Source organism: Dermacentor albipictus, unplaced genomic scaffold (assembly GCF_038994185.2).
Source record: "Dermacentor albipictus isolate Rhodes 1998 colony unplaced genomic scaffold, USDA_Dalb.pri_finalv2 scaffold_11, whole genome shotgun sequence".
Classification (NCBI taxonomy): Eukaryota; Metazoa; Arthropoda; class Arachnida; order Ixodida; family Ixodidae; genus Dermacentor; species Dermacentor albipictus.
In genome coordinates this window covers 5,807,872-5,831,531 of record NW_027225565.1, presented here as the reverse complement: position 1 = coordinate 5,831,531, position 23,660 = coordinate 5,807,872, and the positions used below count along the sequence as shown (strand labels likewise).

The 23,660-nt window shown below is 48.8% G+C and overlaps 1 protein-coding gene across 1 annotated transcript in view; it reads left to right on the top strand.

Annotated features, from left to right (window-relative positions):
- The first annotated feature begins 538 nt into the window (after nucleotides 1-538).
- LOC135911376 (uncharacterized) overlaps nucleotides 539-23,660 on the top strand; it is a 77,472-nt gene continuing 54,350 nt past the window's right edge. Inside the window, exons 1-2 of the mRNA XM_065443621.1 lie at nucleotides 539-602; nucleotides 16,285-16,445. Coding sequence (XP_065299693.1) covers nucleotides 16,293-16,445 — 153 coding nt within the window. The 5' untranslated portion in view covers nucleotides 539-602; nucleotides 16,285-16,292. The remainder of the gene's footprint in view (nucleotides 603-16,284; nucleotides 16,446-23,660) is intronic.

Below are 23,660 nucleotides of genomic sequence, written 5' to 3'. Positions count from 1 at the left end.
AAGGTATATGCCAGAGCACTTAGGGGCTTCGGTGGCACATAAGGCACGAGTGTGCCATAGCGTCCGATGTCGACGCGCGATCGCATGTCGAACATAAACCGTACGAAACTACTACGCATCCAAAAAACAGATTCGAAACCGAAACTTGCGTCATCCTTTATTGCATGAATGCGTACATCGTGATTTACATAAGTCACGGACTTAGCGATCGCTTTCCGTAAACTTAATATTAACGTACCATCTTCATAAAGCCCTCAGCTATGCGTTTTTAGATGACAAAGCATAAGGCGACCTGTACTTGTTTTCAGCTCTTTCAATAGTAATTGCGCTGGCCACATTGACCAGTAGCAACAGGCCAGCGCCCTAGAGGTTCCCACTTTTCCGGCCCAGCTTTTCCTCTAGAGTTGTTCTACTAACTCTATGGCGCACGCCCCGAGCGCGGAGCTCCTGCGCATGCGCGGCGGTGTGCCATCTGTCCGCGTCAATTTGAATTCTCAACGTGTGCGCCAGGCACGTAAGCGCTTGTAGCGGTGTCTGCCTGCACGTTGGTGCCTGTGTATGCGTGTCTTCTTTGTGGCATCGCACGTCAACTACACTGAACGGTAAGCTTTAGCAAAGATGTTTTGCGTCAATGGGGCTCTTGCATTGCCCAGGGGACGCTGCGAAAATGGTGCTGAAAAGCGCCCTCTGTCCTCAACTGGGTAGTACCAAGCTCGGTCGTCTGCTTCGGAAAGCATGTTTACAATATGGACCCACCACTTTAGGTTTTTTTGTACCAAGGCTTGCAGCGAATATCGGGCGCCGAAGATTTTTCAGGGGTGGCACGTTGCGTAAAGGCAATAAACCATGCAACGCCGAATACGTGTACGCCATTCAAGAAATAAGCGGCGAAGTTTTAGCGCGGGGTCAATCGCAAGTTCAGTCAGTCACGTACGAAGTTAAACTTCAGGTAACGTTTGCACGCTGCTTGATTCAGGCGCACAAACGCGAGGAAATGCTTGCTATAAATGAATTCACAGCAGCGTAAGCAGACATCATGTGTACGGAACTGCTCGAGCGCACGACGGTACGCGCCGCGACGGCAGCGGTGTTTCGACATGCCGCGAAACGGCGGGCCTCCTGCAATTTTTGTTGACTGCATGCCGCTAGACAAGTAGCGGCCGTCTGTCCCTTTAGCAACTGATAAATAACTGATGCAATGTATATGAGCTCGCAGTCACGTAGGTGCCAATCGCGCTGCAGCGCGAGCTCGTGGGCTGCTCGTCTGACGTAACTTAATTACAGCGCTCGAATATCGATGTGCTGTAATCAATACTACCTTGCTGCACTGCCTCAACGTGCTGTCTTGAGGTCAAGGATGAGCACATTTAACTTTCGAACCGGTGCTGCTCGTAGTGGAGTAGTTAACTGTAGCCGAATCAGCCCGACCATTTGTGGTCATTTGCACACACCTGGTCACTTCACCAGTTCGCACCCGTCGAATTGTTAATTGTCGCTATGGCCGGGTCTCCAATCGTGAATCACAAGCCATGCCTACTGAGGTCTGCCGTCGGGACTGTAGGTGCAAACGACCGAATTTTGGAACGCAGATAATGAAGCAAGCTTCAAGACAGGGGAAGCAGTCAGCATGGCGCGAAGTTTCGCTTAACCGACCAGCGCGGCGAACTACAGCTATCCACCGCGCCCGACACTCCGCTTCGCGAGGCCTTGAAGGAAAACGGTAGAATGTAATGTTGGGATTCAGGCCTTCTTGTTTATGGCAGCCCACGACGCAGAAGTAACTACGGTGACGGTTTTTCGAGGCTGAGCTAGGTCTCTCCGGATCAGCGTCTCCGATTCCTTCTGCTTCCAGCATTACGTCTCACAGAGAGTCCGTTTTCGTTAAACTATAGTCTGCGGCTAGCTCGCAGCGTGGTCAGCGTGGTCTGTGAGAATCGACGAGCCTTTTCGCACTTGCAACAGGGCAGAAAAATGTTCGAATCGACGCAAAACTCGGCCTAGAAACGTGCTTCGCCACAGCCAGGGCTCAATTCCACCCAAGCCGGTACTACCAAGATAACGTTTCGCGCGCCGGCACCAGGCGCCGCTACTATACCTCAAACTCCAGCGCAAGATGCCCATAGCTCATGATTATGTGAGCGCATTTCGTACCACGAACCGACTGCATGTAGCGCAGGCGACTCGGGTATAGTGTCGGTTTGTCGTTGCCATGATTTGATAACGCGCTCTTGTTCTCGCTTGTACTATACGAAATGGTTTACGGCGAGCGATCGCTCGGGCTTTAACGTTATTGTTTAGCGTTATTGTTAATTTTAGCGTTATAGTTTAGGTGCGTAAAAAAGGAAGTACACCATGTTTTAACTTAATACTGAGCTGCCACAAAGCAGAATGTGTGTGTTGGGCAGCCAGTGTGATAGATCTCATTTCGTGGCGCTCGATCCGGCGTGATGAATGCTGCGCCGCATGTGTAGTGAAATTCTCGTGACACGCTTTACGTATATATCTCGAAATTGTGTTAGCACGAACAATTTTCAAACAGGCACGTATAGTTGAATAACTGCTAGAGTACTCGGATCATCTCTTTTAGATCTTCATCATCATCATCTCTCTAGACATCATCTCTTTTAGATCTTGTTTTAACATCATCAACAGATATCATATCTAAGGTTACACACTCACCCTGCTTGAGTGATCACGACGTCTTGCATTTTTTCATTACCTTGGCAATCCTACCGTCCCAAAACAGTAATAAAACCATTCGTGATTATAAAAACGGCAACTTCACCGCTATCAACAACGAACCTGCTCTTTTCCTTGATAATTACCTGCCTAAAGTTGCTGAGCGCTCACTGGATACTAACTGGAATATATTCATAGAAAAAATTCACGATCTTGTTAACAAGTTTATTCCGAAGAGGCGCGTTTTTTCGAATAACAATGCTTCATGGTATACTAAATCTTTGAAACGCCTATCTAACAGAAAAAACGTCTTTTTCGCACCGCTAAGCGGACGGCAAGCCAGGCTAAATGGTCTGCTTACAAAGAAGCTGCCTCGGCCTACTCATCTGCGATAAAGAATATAAAATTTTCTTTTTTCAATAATACCCTTCCGAACATGCTCATCGATAATCCAAGAAGCTTCTGGAATGTAGTAAAGCCTAGTGCATCGAAAATCATATCACTTAGCACGTCTTCCGGTGAGCCTTTACCTCGGCAGCACTGCGCTACGATTTTAAATGATGTATTTATAAAAGCTTTCACTCCATCAGCACATGATAACGACCTTCCTAGGCTACCATGCTGCAATTTTTTTCCTGTGGATCCTGTGATTTTTAACTCTACTGGCATAAAAAATAATAATAGACACTCTTAAACTTACGTCTTCTTGTGGAATAGACGAAATCACGACGAAATTTCTAAACAAATACTAGTGAGTATTCCTCTATCATCTTAGAGAGCATTTTTTCACAATCGTACCTGTCCTCATCCTTGCCTCATGACTGGAAAACAGCAAAGATTATTCCTATCCACAAATCTGGCGAAACTCAAGATCCTTTTAACTACAGGCCCATATCGATTACCTCAGTGCAATGCACGTTTTTTCGGAATAAAGAAACTTTTGGGCGACTTTTTAGACTTCTGCTAACTTAAGCGTGATCGGATGCAAGTATGGTGGTGACATCAAGTGAAGTGTACCCCTCGCATGCCAGTGACGAAGGAAACATTTGCGCCGATTTAATTGCCCGTTCGCACGTGGTCGTATTTTTTTAGTACGTAACAGTGAAACCTTTTCTAAGTTGACTGTTTCTTTTACGCACTCGTAGTGATAACCGTGTCACTTAAACTTCACACCTTTGCCGTTGGCGATTTCTTGGCGTAACCGCGATTGCCAAAGTAATCGTAAAACAGCGTACGTTCGGAATAACAGAACTTTTGTTGGCGTTTGTATCGCGATCTGAGAATTTGCTGCCCATGATGGCCGGTCGCGCTGCTGAATTTAACCACGCTTATATTTAAGACTGGTAATGTTTTTGGTTGACAATGTCGTCGACGCTGTCATAATAACGAAACCTCTGGGCCACTTGTTAGACTTGTTATTTACACGTGAACGGATGCATGTTAGTATGTTGTTAAGGTCAACTTTACGTCTCAGCTCTGTAACGACGAAACATGTGCTCTGATTAGCTCGTTCGCACATGGCCGCCTATTTTTATTATTAATATGAAAGTTTCCCAGAGTTGGACTCGGTCGCGTGCTCGTAATGATTAAACGTGTCGACTAAGCTTCGTCTGCCATTGGCGTTTTGTTTGCGTGACGATCATCGACAGCAACCGCAAAACTGCGTAAGGGTGGATTGACTGAATTTTCTTTATTTATTTCAATACTCTGACTGCCACGTTATTGCGTTACTAATAGGAGTAGGATTTCATCAAATAAACGGAATATCAAATTTGATTTATATATTTAGTTATTTCATCCATTTATTTGATTTCACCAAATAAATGGGTTTTGAAGCATGATGGAACAACTTGTCGCTGTCCTTGGAATGAAGGAATAAGCGTGCACGTTTGTACGCGAACTTGGGACGTGGAATACAGATGTAGACATCTCAATCACGATCGGAGCACTTCCTGCACGTGATGGTTAATTAGCCAGCAGCACTGCTGAACTTTACCACGCTTGTCTTTACGGCTGGTATATTCGTGCCAAACAGGGCCATGTAAATTTTTCGAAATAGCGAAACTTTTGGCATTTGGCAAGCATTTACGCTGCTTAAACTACAGCTCGTTCGCACGTGGTCCAATTATTTCCTGTTAGTAATGGGGGACATTTGTCGATCTTTGTTGACTGCTAAGTTAACCATGTCGCTTGAGTTTGGTCTGCCCTTTGAGTTTTCTTTGCGTAACCAGGATTGCGAGAGTAATTGTAACATGGTGTACGCTTGAAATAACTAAACATTTCTGGGCATTTGTATTGCGATCGCAGCACTTGTTGCACGCGATGGTTGGCCGGCGGCGCTCCTGAATTTTCCCACGCGTTTCTGTCCAACAGTGTCGTACCCGTTCGTTTCTGGGAATACCGATACTGTTGAGCGACTTGTGAACTGCTGCTTATCATTGTCGGGTGCACGCTAGTGTGATTGTGAGGTCAAGCTTACGTCTCACCTCTCTGTTACGATCGAAATGTTTACGCTACTTTAGACTATTGATCGTTCACACGCTTTCAGATTTTTAGTAATGAGGAACGTTTTTCTCTGTTGACTTTCAGTTAAATTTCTGTCACGCGAGTTCGCTAGTTAAGTGTGTCGTTTAGCTTCGCCTACTGTTTCAATTTCCTTTGTATAACCACGCGATTGCGTGATCAAACGTAAAACAAGGTAGCATTGGTATAACCAAACTTTTGTAAATATTTGTATCAGGATACGAGTGCCTTCTGCACGTAATGGGTGGCCGGCCAAGATACTGACTCCTCACGTTACTTTTAGACCGGTATAGTGCTCGTGCCAAAGAATGCCGTACACTTGCGTTCCAGAAAATAACGGAACTTTTGAGCCATTGCGACAATGCTGCTCATTTATATGTATTCAGGTGCATGCTAGTATGACGGTGACGTCAAGCTTACGTCTCAGCTTTCTCTAACGATCGAAACGTTTACGCTTCTTATTTGACTATTGCTCCTTCGCACGTTGTCATATTTTTAGTAAAGGATTACCGGCCACGGCGCCCGTATTTTGATGTGGCCGAAATGCGAAAACACCAGTGTACTTAGATTTAGGCACATGTTAAGAACCCAAGGTGATCCAAATATTTCCGGAGTCCCCCACTAAGGCGCGCCTCATGATCACATTTGGCACACAAAACCCAATCATTTAATTTTTTAGTAATGTGAAACGTTTGTCTCTGTTGAGGGTTAATTCCCTTTCTGTCAGGGAATTTACTGTGTCGCTTAAGCTTCGTCTACCGTTTGACTTTTCGTTGAGCAACCATGATTGCAGGAGCAACCGTAAAACAGCGGAAGAGCCGAATAACGGAACTATTGTAGGCATTTGTATTTCTTGACGATGATTGGGGTTTATTGGCGCAAGGGCCAGAAGTGACCAGAGAGCGCCGATTTCTATTTCAATGGCAGTAGCTCTCACACAGGGTGGTTGACCAGCCGTGCCACTTCAGTTTTCCTCCCTTTCGCCTTTGCTATCATTTGGGCCAGCGTATGGGCTGACAAGTGTGCGCGACGTGCTGAAGAATATCACAAGACTGTTTCATTCCCATATTGTCGTTGTATCCTTATGAAACTATATAGCGGATATTCGCTTGATTTTTTTTATTATTGCGAGAGAAATTGCAGGGACACAACTCAGGAAATTTCGCAGAAATGTCCCAATAAATTTCTTAGTACATGTGAGCTTCAATGTAGTTGTGACCACGGAGACAAGCCTGCAGCGGGTCTTACTAAAATAATTAGACGCCAGGATACCTGGAATCTTTTCAGAAGTATTTTTATCTGCTGCCATGCGAAAACAGCCACGCTCTGCATCTCCTATCTTCCATCGAGGCTGTCCGAACCCTTTGAAATTTTAGGATGAACTTGTGTTCGTGTGTGAGCGCTGAAGTAAGCCCACACAAATCCCCTGGTAACTTTTCGTACGGGTCAACGCATACAATGCATTTTTGAGTCTATGACAGCGGAAGCGGCCATGCTGCAAGCATCTATATAATTGTTTGGTCACCAAGGTACCTGCAGCCGCTTCAGCAATATTTGGCTGCGACCACACTCTAAAAACTGGGGAGAGTATCGCAGGAGTAATGGGGTGGATTTACTCTTCAAAGCATTGCTTCACTCTAGCAAAATGTCGAGTGGAGTGAAATTCATTGTTCACTCCGCCAACGAGCAGAGAGTGAAATGTTCTTTTCACTCTGCCCTTCTGAAAGTGAGTAGAATGCCCGTTCTACTATTGGCTATTGGCGGCGAGGAGTTACGGAGTCGCCATCTATCGGAAGCGCCTCGCTGGCGTAGTATGAGGGATAACGTGGCGCGCTCCTCGTAGGTTTTGCTGTCAGCTCTCACTGCAAACACCACGCGCGAGCTCTCCCGGCCATTTCTGTAAGTACTTTCGAAACAAGAGAAGTTGTTTACTGTCTAATTAATAATCTAGGGCAAACTGAAAGCACACTATCGTTTACAGACGCTATTTCTTTACCGAATACGTACAGTGAACGCCACTGCGCGCGGTCGCCGCGATGGAGTCTCCCGAACCGGCTTCTTGCGTGAAAGGTAGGTAAACTATGTGAAACTGTGCAAACTATGTGAAATATGTTCTTATAGCGTTTGTATAAATAAATGGAGCGTAATAGAACGAAGCCTCAATGCAGCAATCGCGCAGATTCGCAGCGACCGACTGCGCGTCTGTATGCTTGTCCGCGCACTGTTTCGCTTTCTCCGCACGCGCGTTTTCGCACCGTGCCATGAGCTTTAGGCTGCAGAATATGAGCATTGGACAGTATACAAGCAACGATTGTTGCGTGGGCGCTATCAGAGCTGTTCAAAAATAATTTCATTCTAGAGACTTCGACGCCTACGGGGACTGTGATGTGCCGTCGCGACGACTCAGTCTTTCTTTTCTCGAGGCCAATAGAGAACAAAACGTAGTGTACGTTCCTGCTTCAACTCTAGTAGGGGGGCCCCGAACATGGCAATGTATCACTCACGCACGCTGAGCAAAGAGCATACCGTTAAACTTCTAAGACAACAGGCAGCCACAGTGCAAAAGCAAGCGGAACCAGCGCTCTACCTTTTTACTCGCAATTGCACCACCACGAAGGTGGACATCATCGCACGACAGAAGAGCACCAGAGAAAGGTGATCCGTCCAGCGCGCAGGCAACAACGAAGGCCAACGAAGGGAGATAGTGTGTCAGCCATCTCGCGTCGCCGTGAAATCATGACAGTCGTTCGTCATTCGTTGGATATAACAAGTCCTCCACGGTAATAGAATTCTAACTTACGTGCACATTCTGCGTTTCATCATCCTCATCATCAGCCTGGTTACGCCCACTGCAGGGCAAAGGCCTCTCCTATACTTCTCCAACTACCCCAGTCATGTACTAATTGTGGCCATGTTGTCCCTGCAAATTTCTTAATCTCATCCGCCCACCTAACTTTCTGCTGTCCTCTGCTACGCTTCCCTTCCCTAGGAATCCATTCCGTAACTCTTAATGACCATCGGTTATCTTCCCTCCTCATTACGTGTCCTGCCCATGCCCATTTCTTTTTCTTGATTTCAACTAAGATATCATTACCTCGCGTTTGTTCCCTCACCCAATCTGCTCTTTTCTTATCCCTTAACGTTACACCTATCATTCTTCTTTCCATAGCTCGTTGCGTCGTCCTCAATTCAAGTAGAACCCTTTTCGTAAGCCTCCGGGGTCCTGCCCCGTACGTGAGTACTGGTAAGACACAGCTGTTATAAACTTTTCTCTTGAGGGATAATGGCAATCTGCTGTTCATGATCTGAGAATGCCTGCCAAACGCACCCCAGTCCATTCTTATTCTTCTGATTATTTCAGTCTCATGATCCGGATCCGCAGTCACTATCTGTCCTAAGTCCTTACCACTTCCAGTGCCTCACAACCTATCGTAAACAGCTGTTCTCTTCCGAGACTGTTAAACATTACTTTAGTTTTCTGCATATTAATTTTTAGACCCACCCTTCGGCTTTGCCTCTCTAGGTCAGTGAGCATGCATTGCAGTTGGTCCCCTGAGTTACTAAGCAAGGCCATATCATCAGCGAATCGCAAGTTACTAAGGTATTCTCCATTAACTCTTATCCCCAATTCTTCCCAATGCAGGTCTCTGAATACCTCCTGTAAGCACGCTGTGAATAGCATTGGAGAGATCTCTCCCTGCATGACGCCTTTCTTTATTGGGATTTTGTTGCTTTCTTTATGGAGGAATACGGTGGCTGTGGAGCCGCTATAGATATATTTCAGTACTTTTACATACGGCTCGTCTACACCCTGATTCCGCAATAACTCCATGACTGCTGAGGTTTCGACTGAATCAAACGCTTTCTCGTAATCAATGAAAGCTATATATAAAGGTTGGTTATACTCCGCACATTTTTCTATCACCTGATTGATAGTGTGCATATGGTCTATTGTTGGGTAGCCTTTACGGAATCCTGCCTGGTCCTTTGGTTGACGGAAGTCTAAGGTGTTCCTGATTCTATTTGCAATAACCTTAGTAAATACTTTGTAGGCTACGCACAGTAAGCTCATCGGTCTGTAATTTTTCAAGTCTTTGGCGTCCCCTTTCTTATGGATTAGGATTATGCTAGCGTTTTTCCAAGATTCCGGTACGCTCGAAGTCAGGAGGCATTGCGTATACAGGGTGGCCAGTTTTTCTAGAACAATCTGGCCATCATCCTTCAACTAATCTGCTGTTACCTGATCCCCCCAGCTGCCTTCCCCCTTTGCATAGTTCCCAAGGCTTTCTGTGCTTCTTGCGGGGTTACCTGTGGGATTTCGAATTCCTCTAGACTATTCTCTCTTCTATTATCATCGTGGGTACCACTGGTACTGTATAAATCTCTATAGAACTCCTCAGCCACTTGAACTATCTCATCCATATGAAATCGTATTGCCGGCTTTGTCTCTTAACGCATGCATCTGATTCTTGCCAATTCCTAGTTTCTTCTTCACTGATTTTAAGCTTCCTTCGTTCCTGAGAGTATGTTCGATTCTATCCACATTATACTTCCTTATGTCAGCTGTCTTACGCTGGTTGATTAACTGCGAACGTTCTGCCAGTTCTATTCTAGCTGTAGGGTTAAGGCTTTTATATATTGGCGTTTCTTGATTAGATCTTTCGTCTCCTGCGATAGCTTACTGGTATCCGGTCTAACGGAGTTACCACCGACTTCTATTGCACACTCCTTACTGATGCCCACAAGATTGTCATTCATTGCTTCAACACTAAGGTCCTCTTCCTGAGTTAAAGCCGAATACCTGTTCTGTAGCTTGATCCGGAATTCCTCTATTTTCCCCCTTACCGCTAACTCATTTATCGGCTTCTTATGTACCAGTTTCTTCCGTTCCCTCCTCAGGCCTAGGCTAATTCGAGTGCTTACCATCCTATGGTCACTGCAGCGCACCTTGCTGAGCACGTCCACATCTTGTATGATACCATCGTTAGCGCATAGTATGAAGTCTATTTCATTTCTAATCTCACCATTCGGGCTCCTCCACGTCCACTTTCGACTAACCCGCTTGCGGAAAAAGGTATTCATTATCCGCATATTATTCTGTTCTGCAAACTCTACTAATAATTCTCATCTGCTATTCCTAGAGCCTATGCCATATTCCCATTCCCCACTGACTTTCTCCAGCCTGCTTCTTGCCTACCCTGGCATTGAAGTCGCCCATCAGTATAGTGTATTTTGTTTTGACTTCACCCATCGCCGATTCTAGGTCTTCATAAAAGCTTTCGACTTCCTGGTCATCATGACTGCATGTAGGGGCATAGACTTGTACCACCTTCAATTTGTACCTCTTGTTAAGTTTCACAACAAGACCTGCCACCCTCTCGTTAATGCTATAGAATTCCTGTACGTTACCGGCTATTTCCTTATTAATCAGGAATCCGACTCCTAGTTCTCGTCTCTCCGCTAAGCCCCGGTAACACAGTACAGGCCCGCTTTTTAGCACTGTATATGCTTCTTTTGTCCTCCTAACCTCACTGAGCCCTATTATATCCCATTTACTACCCTCTAATTCCTCCAATAACACTGCTAGACTCGCCTCACTAGATAGCGTTCTAACGTTAAACGTTGCCAGGTTCAGATTCCAATGGCGGCCTGTCCGGAGTCAGGTATTCTTAGCACCCTCTGCAGCGTCACAGATCTGACCGCCGCCGTGGTCAGTTGCTTCGCGGCTGCTGGGCACTGAGGGCCGGGGTTTGATTCTTGTATTCATATAGGAGGTTGTGGCCAAGTACTGCACCAGGGTGGCCAATCCTGCTCTGGTGAGAGAGTGCATTACCGGTTCTGGTCACCGGGATCAGGCCGCACTCTAGGCCTGTTTGTGCAATTTTCTCAGCGCACGGTTTTTTTTCTTTATTTTCCGGTGGAGAATGGCGCGGCGCCGGGATTTGAATCACGGTCCTCTTGCACTGGAGACGGATACTCTACCGTCCCCGCAGGAGTTATATTAAAAATTAAATTATGGGGTTTTACGAGACAAAACCACTTTCTGATTATGCACGCCGTAGTGGAGGACTCCAAAAATTTCGACCACCTGGGGTTCTTTAACGTGCACCTAATTCTAAGTACACGGGTGTTTTCGCATTTCGCACCCATCGAAATGCGGCCGCCGTGGCCGGGGTCCGATCCCGCGACCTCGTGCTCAGCAGTCTAACACCATAAACACTGAGCAACCACGGCGGGTCCCGCAGGAGTTGTACGCCTCATTTAACCTACAGTGGTGCCCTATTTGATCAGTCAAGGTGGACCAATCTGAGCTCGGTTATACCGCATGGATGGCATTCGGCTAGAGAACCTGGTATTTATGACCTGCACATGTGTGGCCACACATAATTGAGGATATATATATATATATATTTTTAGGAGGGTTTCCGTACAGTGATAAAATGAAGGAAAAGACATTAAAAAAAGAAAAAAAAGGAACATAACATGTGATTTGAACTCGTGACCCTTCAATGTTGCCCGGAAAAGTAGCTCAGTCGGTTGGTTCGTCAAGCCACCGGTTACTTTCAAGCGCCATAGCTCCTGCTCCGAGCCTCATACTTATGTGGAAAGTGAAGTGAAAGTGTGGAAGTGAATAATGAAGTGTAAATTACTAAATGTGTTAACTAGTCACGTGGACGTTGCCATTTTTTATGCTGTCAGTTGCCGCCTCTTCCATAAATGCACCTGCAGAGATGGAGCAATGGTGCCACAAATGATTCTTTAAAATTTTTCAAGGAAAAAGAGAAAGAATGGCATAGTATTATATGGGCTTGCGCGCACGCTGCATGTTCTGTCTATATTTGGGAAAGAAACACAGAAAATGCAAAGCAGAGCATTGATAACTGATAAGAATCAATGTTTACTAATTTACCCTGAAAGCATCTATAAGGATTGGTTATGAGGGCAGTGTAGTTATCCTGAAACGGAAACGAATTATATAGTGTGCTAGTAGCTTCCCTCATATGAGCCACACTTCCGCGCTCTGTTCTTCAATTTCTGGGTGATTTTCTTTATAAAATTTGGGATCCGGACGTGGCTTGCCATTTGTTCCGTAAATTAGGATGGAACATAAAAGCTTTTACAAGTACCCAGGGCTTGTATTGCGAGCATATATTGCAACGTGTTTTATTTACTACGAGCAAATATAATCTCACTATTTGTCAGTATAAATGCTCAGAATCTGCCGAATTTGACAATTGGTGGTCGGGCGGTGCACTTACCAGCTGTGTCTGCTAGACGGTATTTGTTGTTTGCTCGCCTGAAGGCACAGCAACACCCATCCTCACTAGTCTTGTTGCAGTTTAGTACATGACAGCTCTCTGCCGCATGCGAGAGGTGCTTCTGCCGCAAACTGGGCAATTGTATTGACAGTCACGAAACGTGCAGCAGGGCGTCTTAGCCTGATTTCTTCTTCCCCGGCATATGAAAGGCACAGTAATTAATTTGCAGAGCTTGCGCACCAGCGGTAGCTATGGAAATATATTGTCATCGGAAACACACGGATGACTCCGATGCCATTGTGTCCCACAATGAAATTCTAAAAAAAAAAATGCAGTTTGCACGGAAGCTGTATGTGCGGACATTGGAGGCGCGGAAAGAAACGAAAGAAATGAAGCATCAGGAAAAAAGCAAAAAAAAAAATTCACCGCGTGCCCTGTCCCAGCCGCTCCATTTCGTCCTGTCATCTTTTCTCTCGCGCCGAGCACCAAACGATGGAAATGAAATGGTGAGAGAGGAGCCGTTGGGCGCTTCCGGCGAGATCGATTGAACAACTCGGGCAAAAGCCGTCGCTGCGAGCCAGTCGCACGGCGGGTTCCGCGCCGGACAGTTCTCCGAGTCTCGCGCAGACCGCACGGCGCCTTTGAGGCCGCTGACGTCCAGCGAAAGTCTTGTCAGTCGGCGTGCCCGTCCTTGGGGTCCTGGGATTGGCCGACTAAGCGGGCTTGGTCGTGTGAGCGCACCCCCCCCCCTCCCCCAGGAGACCACGCTTCGCTCGCCACGTGAGTTGAACGGGAAAGCAACAGGTGTCGGTGGCGGGCCCGAGCCTCTAGTGTTCCTGTATATGCTCCCGCAGGGACCATATACAGGAACACTACGAGCCTCAAGCGCCGGCAAGGACCTGTTTTCAGTCGCTTTTCCCCGTTGAAGATCGTGAGTTTGGTGTTTTACGTCGGTGTTCCCTATAGCTGTCACACCTAAGAGTGCCTCGCGCGTTAGCGATTTGCAGGAGGAAATTGAACTGCGAACAAGACGTGTCAAGTCTGTTGGCGTCAGTGTGAAGCAGTATAGAAGTTTTTTCCGTGAGGACAGGCCATTCGGTAGTGTGAGAAGCGAATTTCTCCGGCATCTTTTGAGGATACACCGCTGACACACTTGTCCCCGGATTGATCAACCTCGGTGCTGTAAGAAAAGTGTAAAGTACGAACTATTTCATCTAGGGAATAAACAGGAGCGTGATTCTAATGTTCACTTTGAGCGTCTTATGCTCTCATAAAATGATTATGACGATTCCTAAGGAAATAATATTGAAGAATTGAGTAACGGTGCAAGGGCTCATGGCACACTGCATCAATGAAGCCGAGTAAATGCGGGACCTGAAGTTACGTACGTGCAACGATCGATGTCTGGCTGCTTGTTATTTTGCATAAATCAGCTTAATTGCTTCGCATTCAGCCACGGATCGCTTTTGTGCTCGGTAGCAGTGTACTCGGTAGCAGCAGCTTCTTTTATTTCTTTGTTCTGAGTGAGCACTTCAGTTTAGCGCACGTGAAAGTTAAGGGGTTCAGTACATGCGGGAGCTTTTTTTTCCCCACAGCAAACCTCAGCCTGTCTCCACTACGAAGGAAAAGATAATTTTTGTTAAGTTCTGACGCTTTGATTTTGCGTATTGTGCTGTTTTGGACACTATACTTAGCAAATTAAATGCTCTGTTGAACATATTTTTACAGAGACAGCACATGCTATGGTGTAAGCTGCTATTGGTAATTGTGCGTTCGCAAAAACAAATTGAAAATCTTTCACAACTGTTAATCTTTCCTGTGCATATTTTTAACGTTTAAGTTTTTTGTTGATTTTTGCTTTTCATGGTTTACGTGAAAGCATCTATACAGGTTTCGCGCGGGTGGTCAAAATTTTCGAGAAGTCATTTCGCACTAGTTTCTATATTGTATGCGAATATTCAACGAAAAAGAAAACTATTCCAATATATTAGAGCAGACACTCCACTGAAGTCCTCTGCATTTGCATTTTAGCTGACCGCATAAGCTTATGGCACAAGAAAATTAAAGAAGAAAAAAATTACCGACGATTACGTTACTTCCTAATGCGAAATTTGAGCGCAGCAAATAAGCTGTTTCACCTTTTCGATAGATTGAGGCAAAGAAATCGAGCAACACATGTATGCGCTATCACAGAATTTTTTTTTATTTTTCACACGTATTCCTTTAACAAAGACTCCATTAACAGTTCTTGACAGTCATGAAGGAAGCTTTGTGGTCGGAGAAATAGACTGATATATGTTCGACTTGGTACACCAATGCTTGATTCTCAAAGACGAGATCTATACAAGTGCCTCGCGAGGTTGTCACAGCCGTGGGACGCGTTACGAGCGAGAGGAACGGGATGTTCTCCCGCATAAGTGTTAGGAAATTGCTGTTTGTCTTTATGTCAACATTAAAGTCCCCCACTACTAACATCGGTGTGGATCGATGGACGGTTAATGCGAGTTGCAGGAAGTGCACGACGTCTTTCGTGAGTGCGGTAGCGGACTCACGAAAGCGGTATCAGTCGGTCGCTGCTAGCGCTGGGGGGATGAAAGGGGGGCGGAGCTGGTTATGAGGCCGACGACAACGCGAAACCCAGGAACGGACGCCAAAGAGCCATTTGTGTAGCCAGCCCTCCTCCACAGTCTCTCCTCCTCCCTTCCATCATCCTCCCTCGCCCGGAGAGCCGACAGCGCGCATGCGCGGCGGCGGAGCAGCGGCGCATGCGCGGCGGCGGAGCGCGGCGGCGGAGGCGAGCTGGTTACGAGGCCGACGCCGTCGACGACGACGCCGACGACGACGCGAAACCCAGGAACGGACGCCAAAGAGCTGCGCTCTAAAAAGCATGAGTGCAGATCGCAAGTAGTACACCCTTTCACTAAGTCAGCGATTTAACTCCGCGATCAAGATATACAAAGATGCAACTCTTGGAGCTTCTGTTGACTTTTCGCGCTGTAAAAAGCTAAGCCACCGTCGCAGACGCCTGCATAGGCAAACTCATCCTAAGGTCCCCCAAGGTGAAAAGTGAATATTTATGAATTGGTTTGGTAATGAAGAAGGCTGGCGCACTTTTGCAGCCTTAGGCACGTGATCAGCTGCGCCAATTGATCATGGTGATGTGAAGAAGTACTTAAGAGTAAGCATTCGCTGACGCCCATAAAACGCGGGAACGAGAAAAAATAAAAGGCTAAGTGGGACAACATCTATGGGAATTGCGACGCTCGCAGCGTTCATTAACATTAATAGCCGGCAAAAAGTGTACCCGAGTTTAAGAGAGAAAAAAAAAGAAAGTGGTAGGAAATGATAAGCGAAATAAGGCGGAGAGGTTCGCGAAGTCGCAGCTACTAACACGCTGCGTGAGAAAAGAGTACACCTCGTATTTCATATTTTGCCACCCCACTGTCGAAATGGACGCTCCGTGAGGAAGGACATGTAACGATGCGAGTTCTCGCGATGCCCCTGCTAGACGCAGAAAGCGTCGACTTCCTCTGGAGACTCGTGAACAGCTCGTGGGCCGACGCGGACGAGTCGAACTTGACGGACGCACTGCTGGACTCACTGAACCAGTCCTCGGCGGCGTCGGCCACGCGCGCGACTGTCGTCGGCGTGCGCAGCGAGCGCCAGTGGGTGCTGCCATGGTAGACACAGCTGGTGTACGCCTGCCTGTTCGAGTTCATGGTCGCCACGGCAGTGCCGGGAAACGCCGCGGTGATCTGGATCGTGCTTGCACACCGGACCATGCGCACCGTCACCAACTATTTCCTCCTCAACCTCTCCGCAGCCGACACCATGACGGCCACGTTCAACGCCGTCTTCAACCTGGTCTACATGCTCGAGAGCCACTGGGCCTTCGGCGAAGGGTACTGCGTATTCAGCAACTTCGTGGCCAACTTGACCGTATCGTCTTCGGGTCTTCACCATGGCAGCCATGAGCATCGACAGGTGAGCATACTGATTACTAAAGGTGTTCTTGTGTTAGCAATTACCGCACTCGTTATCGTGCACAATACTGCGTGCTGCTCGATGGACGAGAAAAAGGCGGGCCGTGCTACTCTTTTTCTCGTCCGCAGTTTTTATTACGGAACGTTCTGTTCTCAGTACTTTCACCGGGAAAATGTTCCACTAACTTACCTCGATTTGTCTCATGTTGGTACTCGTCGGTGACATTTGGCGGAAGCCTCTTTCAGAATAAACGAAGATTAACTGATAAGGAAAGAATATGACTGATCATATGCGCCTGATTTTTTACGCATAGCCACACGTACAACATTTAATAACTTCTGGAAAAGTTGCACGTCGTTCCCCTCAACGAATACTTACTCCACTCTTCAGTTGTAGAAACCCAAGCAATGAACGTGGCATAAACTCTGGTATATATACCTAGATCAGCTATTTAAAACTATTTCTTCAGCAGAGTTTTCTAAGGCATTGCTTCCAATCAAGGACCGAACTACAGTCAGTAAGCGGAGTAAAATTTATTTCATTTTGCGCCATGCATATGAATCAGCCCACAGTTACCATCACCCTCTTTTGTATCTATTGTTTTACTGAATAGTTTCATCTTCGAATAGCAATCATTGCAGAAAGTCAACTCTTGTTCCTTCCATGCACTGAGAGCATCTGGTGCTCCTTATCCTTCTTCGCAACCACGTTATCAATCAATCAATCAATCAATCAGTCAATCATAAACTTATTTCATCTATTTCACAAACACGCAGAGAATCGAGAATAAAAGCCACCACTCCACTAACTCCACCAACCACCCACTCCATTTCAATGTTCAGTATTTATAATGCGCGCAGTACATTACCTCAATGTTGTAACAGCATTGCTCGCTCGATTTTTTTCCCGACAAATGGAAACAAGAAGGAAGAATGCAAAATAAAAAGTACTGTTATTGCGATAGCCATTATATGGACACTCCAGGCGCATTTTTGCCATCAGCGTCGCCGTTGCCGTGATGTTCCGTACAAAGTCCAAGGGCGACAACACCGTCGCCGCGCGTCGTATGTTGCATGTACGAGAGAAAGCACGCGATGGAAGCCGACGACCGTGGCTCAATCTCCCACGTGAAGGAGTAAAGTGGAGAGCGAACGCGCCATGTTCTGTCGCCTGAAAATCCGTGGTGGAAGGGGAGAAATTGGGGGGGCGGGGTCTGGTGCTCCGGTATCAATTGCGTGTTTTGTGACCGGGTGAGCGCGCCTCACACTGACGAGCGCGGCTTAATCTCGCGCGCGATAGCAAGGATAGCGGGGAGGCAGTGTGGGAGGAAAGGGGGGGGGGGGGGGGTCGGCTTCGATTGCGCTAACACAAGTGCGTACTTTGCACTGTCGCGCGCACCATATCTTGAAAGGGATCTGCAGATGGCTGATACCTTTGTGCATGCTGTACTGCAGGCTGCACTGAAGCGATACACAAGCGTGCATTGAAGCGATATCGGTTCAATGAACGGTCTCGCACTGAAGGGATATACAACACGAAGTTCACTTCGCTCACTGCTGCTGCCGCGCTTGCTCACACCAGCATTTCGACAGTGAGTGTACGCGCTCATCGAACGTGTTTATGGTTGCTTGTGGCACGCTGACATCATGAATGCTGGTTAATTCAGTCAGTAGGTTGTAGTATGTTCTAGGACCTATAAAGCTATTATCCTTACTTCGTATAGCTGTCTTTTATTTTCTATCGCAATCGATGCTTCGCCTTTCGGACGAAATTGAGACTTTCTTAGAAATGAACTCTAGAAAGTGTTTTAGCTTAGTTTAAATGAAAGAAAGAAAAGAAATGAACAGAAATGAAAACAACTGGTGCTCTCTTGGAACTTGAGCTTTGGAACTTTTCATTCTATGTTCAACACTTTGGTATATGAATACAGGACTTGCAAAGTTTTCAACTATCGGCAATTTTATTACAAAGGCGATACTGTCTAAGCAAATTGCACATACTGGGACGCTTTATCCACATTGGTGGACAGAAGTTCCGCGAACTATAAGTATCAGCATGTACTAATGAACAATTTTTATTTTTGTTTAAAATTTTGCCATTAACGTTTTGTCCCTGTAAAGCGCCGGGCGCGTCACTGTGGCGTCGGAGCGTTGCTAACGCGAGCTCTATAAAAAACTCGTTCAATGCGAATAACGGATCATTCTGCTTGGTACCACGTGCTTCTCGAGCTCCCCTTTCTCTGTTGCGTTCGACACGTACACCTTCTCGGAAGCCCTCGACTGGGCGGCGCACAAACCGTACGCAGGCTCGGACACGTGTTTCAGCTGCGATAGAGTAACTGATGACGAGGATGGGATAGCCGCAGCACCATCTCGGCACGACTGCTCGTGAAGCACGCCGTACACCACTGGCAACGCGGACCAGCTCAGAAGCAAGAACAAGGCGAAGGACGTAGTGGTCGCGGGAAGAGATGAGTGAACTGCTTCTTCATAATGGCTACGTCTCATGCCTCAAGACGTTTGGGAACCATGTCGGAATTCGAAGGCGGACCGTATAAAGCCATACTACGAAAGGTTCGAAGATTTTGTCGACATCTACGAAGTACCGGCAGTGAAAAAGTTGAAGCTGTTCCTTAATGTGATGGGCGGTCAAACGTGCGAGGAGCTTAAGAAAATTCTGGTTCCCGACAAACACATCGACAAAACTTTCGACGAAGTGCGGGAGCTCTTAGAAGACCACTTTAGCCCAGAATACTGAGTTATCGCTGAACGCTGCAACTTAAATAGGCGAGGTTAGCAAGAAGGCGAAAGCGTGAAAGACTTCGTGACAGAGCTCAAGCATCGAAGTCGTGCCGAGTCTTGGAAGTAGGAAAACCGGCCTTTTCGTGCTCAACGTATATAGCTCCCCCTCGCAGAGATACCGCACTCACACTTTCGACGCTCTCTTTCGCGAAGCTATGGCCAAGGCCGCCTCTAGTCCCTTGCTGATATGCGGAGACTTCAATGCGCCGTACACGCAATGGGGATACGGAGCCGACTCGCCGAAAGGGAAGAGGCTAGCCGGACTGATGGACGAGCTCGGCCTGGCTGTACTCAACGAACCTGCTTTGCACACCAGGATCGGACAGGGAGTGTGCCGCGACACGTCCCCCGACCTCTCCGTCTGGTCATGCGCGGGCGTGGTCACTTGGTCGAACTCCTTCGAGGACCTGGGGAGTGACCACAGGATCCTGTGCGTGACCGTGGGAGAGGATGAAAGCGAAGAGGGCGTCTGCCGAAAGGCGAGAATGGTAGACTGGGACAGATTCCGGAAAAATAGAGAGGACGACAAGAAGGAGGGCCCGATCGAAGACATCAGCGAATGGTGCAGAGTACTACTCGCGGACGTAGAGAAAGCCACCGATGAGGTCGAATCGACGGACTGGCGACAAGAACCACCCAAAGAAGAGGCAGACAGGTCCCGCGGAGCCGTGGGCGACGGCGCTCCCCAACCGTCCAGAGTGGACAGCCGGCTGGCACATCTTGTTGCGGCCAAGAAATCCATGCAGCGGAGAGCGAGTAGGCAAAAACTCAACAGGAAGATACGCAAGAAGATCGCCGAAATCAACCGGGGGATCGAGACGCATTGCGCCCGCCTGTGCGAGCAAGAATGGCAGGAGCTGTGCGACACGATGAACGGGAACATGAGCGCTGGACGCACCTGGAAGATTCTCAGGCACCTGCTCGACCCGGCAAGCACCAGAACGGCGACCCGTACAGAGATGGCCAAGCTGCGACACAAGTACAAGGACGACCCAGAGGCCTTCGCGGAAGAGATCGTGCAGACGCACCTCGCACGCCCGGAAGGGCAGAGTCACCCAGAGTACTGCGGCGCTCTCAACGAGGAGCTGGACGCGGATTTTCCGTGCAGGAAATTAGAACGGTCCTCCAGCTACTCAAGACCAACTCGGCGCCCCGTCCTGACAGGATCACCAACAAAATCCTCAGGAACCTGAACGACGACGCCATCGAGAAGCTCTGCGAGTACATCAACGCGTGCTGGAAGGAGGGCCAAATTCCGCAAGAGTGGAAGACCGCGGACGTTATACTGATACCAAAGCCGGGCAAACCGCTGGAGGTCCGAAACATGAGGCCGATCTCCCTCACGTCCTGCGTCGGGAAAGTGATGGAGCATGCCTGCCTTAACAGGGTGACGACGCTGCTCGAGAAGCAGGACGCCTTCGGCACCCACATCATCGGTTTCCGGAAGAGACTTTCAACGCAGGACGCCATGCTGCAGATCAAGGAACAGGTCGTGAACGCTCCGAGCACACACGTGCGCGCCCTACTCGGGCTAGACCTCAAGAGCGCCTTCGACACTGTGAAGCACATGGTCATACTGGACAAGATCAGCCGACTTGATCTCGGGGCGAGGTTCCACCGATATGTCAGCAGCTTCCTGAATGGGCGCGAGGCGACAGTCAAGATCGATGGGGCCTCACCACGAACGGTCCGAATGGGTGGTGCGGGAACGCCGCAGGGCTCCATACTCTCCCCCATGCTTTTCAACCTCGTCATGATCGGCCTGCCGGAGCGCCTTGACGCGATAGAGGGCATCAATCATACGATATACGCAGATGACGTGACGGTGTGGACCACGGAGAACACGAGCGTCGGCGAAATGGAAGACCGACTGCAGCGGGCCGCCCGGGAGGTGGAGCGGCACCTCGAAGACACGGGACTCGTCTGCTCACCCGACAAGTCGGAGATCCTGCTCCACAGGCCGCGCAAGAAAGGGCCCCTTCCGCAGGCCGTGCTAGACGCTCGTCGTTTGGGCGTCCGCGTCATGACGAGGGAGGGGACCCGAATACCGACGGTGGCCAAGTTGCGAGTGCTCGGCCTGTGGCTGGAAGAGAACGGTGCCAACCGCGAGCTGGTTGCCCGACTGCAGAAGAAAGTGGCCGCCGCCACACACCTCGTGCGGCGGGTCACGAACAAGAGGAAAGGAATGAAAGAACACAGCGTTACGAGGCTGATACAGGCGTTCGCGCTGAGCCACATAGCGTACGTCACCGCATATGCCGACTGGAACAGAAGCGAAACCGACAAGCTGAACGTGGTGATCCGCAGGGCGTTCAAGACCGCCCTGGGAGTACCCCAGTACACGCCAACCCACAGGCTCCTCGAGTTGGGCGTACACAACACGCTCGAGGAGATCGCCGAGGCGCAGAGAATCGCGCAGCTGGAGAGGCTGTCGAGCACCGTAACGGGAAGACGAATCCTAGACTTGCTCGGGATTCGATATCACGAGGCGCGTGGACTGAAAGAATCACTGCTACCGGAAGTCAGGGACGCCATACAGACGGAAAACATGCCGAAGAATATGCACCCCTGCATGACGTGCAAAGACGTATACGCAGGGCGGTAGCAATCCTCGAGAAGCATGGAAGACAAGAAGGCGTCCTCTTCGTCGATGCAGCCAGGTACCCGCGGCCAGTCGGTGACTCTGGTGGCGACGGGGAACGTCGACCACCACCGCCGCTACAAGGGAATGTGCGAGACGAACCGCAGTTACCAGCACCACCACCACTACTGCTACTACGACAAAAACGGCAGCAGCAACAACGGCAACATCGGCCGGCCGACGGCGGCGGCGCCCGCCTTCTCCATGGCAGTCGTAGATACAAAGAGAACGATCCGAGTCACGGCATCAGCGAGGCTGCCGTCGGCCGAAGCAGCGGAAGAGATGGCCATAGCCCTCGCGGTACTCCACGGAGGTGCGGAGGATAACCTGATCATCAGCGACTCCAAATCAGCGATTCGGAATTACACCAAAGGTTGGGTGTCCGCGGATGTGGCACGCATGCTCAGCGCCCGGGCCGGGGACTTCGGATCCGGTACGATAACAAACAAGTCCCTCAAGTGGTTCCCCGCGCATGTCGGGGAGCTTGGCAGTAACAACAACAGCCACGACAATAATGACACCAACAATGCTAACGGCCGAAGACGCAACGACACTCCACCCAACCACAACGAGCGCGCCCACCTCGTCGCCAGGCAGCTTACCCTCCGCGACGCGGTCACCCAGAGGGCAGCCGCTGCCGTTGTTGTACGGAGCCCCAGCGGAGAAGTGACGGCGACGGCGGCTGCCACCCCGTCTGGCGCGGCTGCTGTTGTTACCAATACAACACAAATCGCGGCGGACGGAGCTGGGGATCACAAGGACGCCGACTGCGATGTCAAGGAGTTTCCGGCAACGTACCGGGAGGTGCTTGGTCACTACAGGAAAGAACGAAGAAAATATGCACAACCCCACGGGCGCCTAGACAGGTCCCAGGCGGTCGACCTGAGACGGTTGCAGACGGGCACTTTCACCAACCCCTACCACCTGCACCGCCTGTGGCCAGCGCTGCACCCGTCGCCCGGCTGCCCGTGGTGCGAGCACGAACGGGCCGATATGGCCCATGTGCTTTGGGAATGCCGACGCCACGTGGAACAAGGACAAAGAGGAAGGGGGAATACAAGAGCAGAACCCTCTGAAGCGGGGCGCCTCGCTGAGAGATGGCAAGCCACCCTCCTCAGCGAGGCACCCGAAGACCAGGAGTGGGCCGTCCAGCGGGCCAGGGCCGTTGCCGAGGATCTCGAAAGATTTTCCTCGGGCGATGGACCCGTGGCAGCCTAGCCCCGGGCACCAACATCAATAACCGGTGGACAAATAAAGTTTATTCCTATCCTGTCCTCCTCAAGCATTTGGCAAGGAATTGCGAGTTTAAAGCATTTTTAAATTATCCCTTCAGAGATGGTTTCGTAGCAGGCTTACGTGACTAAGGGAAGCAAAGGGTTCTTTTTGCGGCGGAATGCTTAACTTTTGAATGCGCATGTAAAATTGCGTTCGAGAAAGAGCCAGTGGAGCGGCAAACTAAACAGATGCGCATTGAAGAGGCTAGGCGCACTGAAGTTAGAGCGGTGCGTGGAAGCGTGACAGGAAAATACCGTGCGTCTGGCGCTGACAAAGACTGTTCAGCAAAGAAAAAGGGCGTTTGTTATCATTGCAATAAGACTGGACATTTGCAAGTGATGTGTCAAGCGAAGTGCTCGGTATACGCTCACAGGATTGCTAGCCAGCTACTCTGGAGAAATGCAACATTTTTTATGTGCAAAGGCGAGCTTTCAATTGAATAAGCCTGTCTGACGTGGGGTCATCGAGTCATTGTGTCCAATAGTTTGCAACGGGATG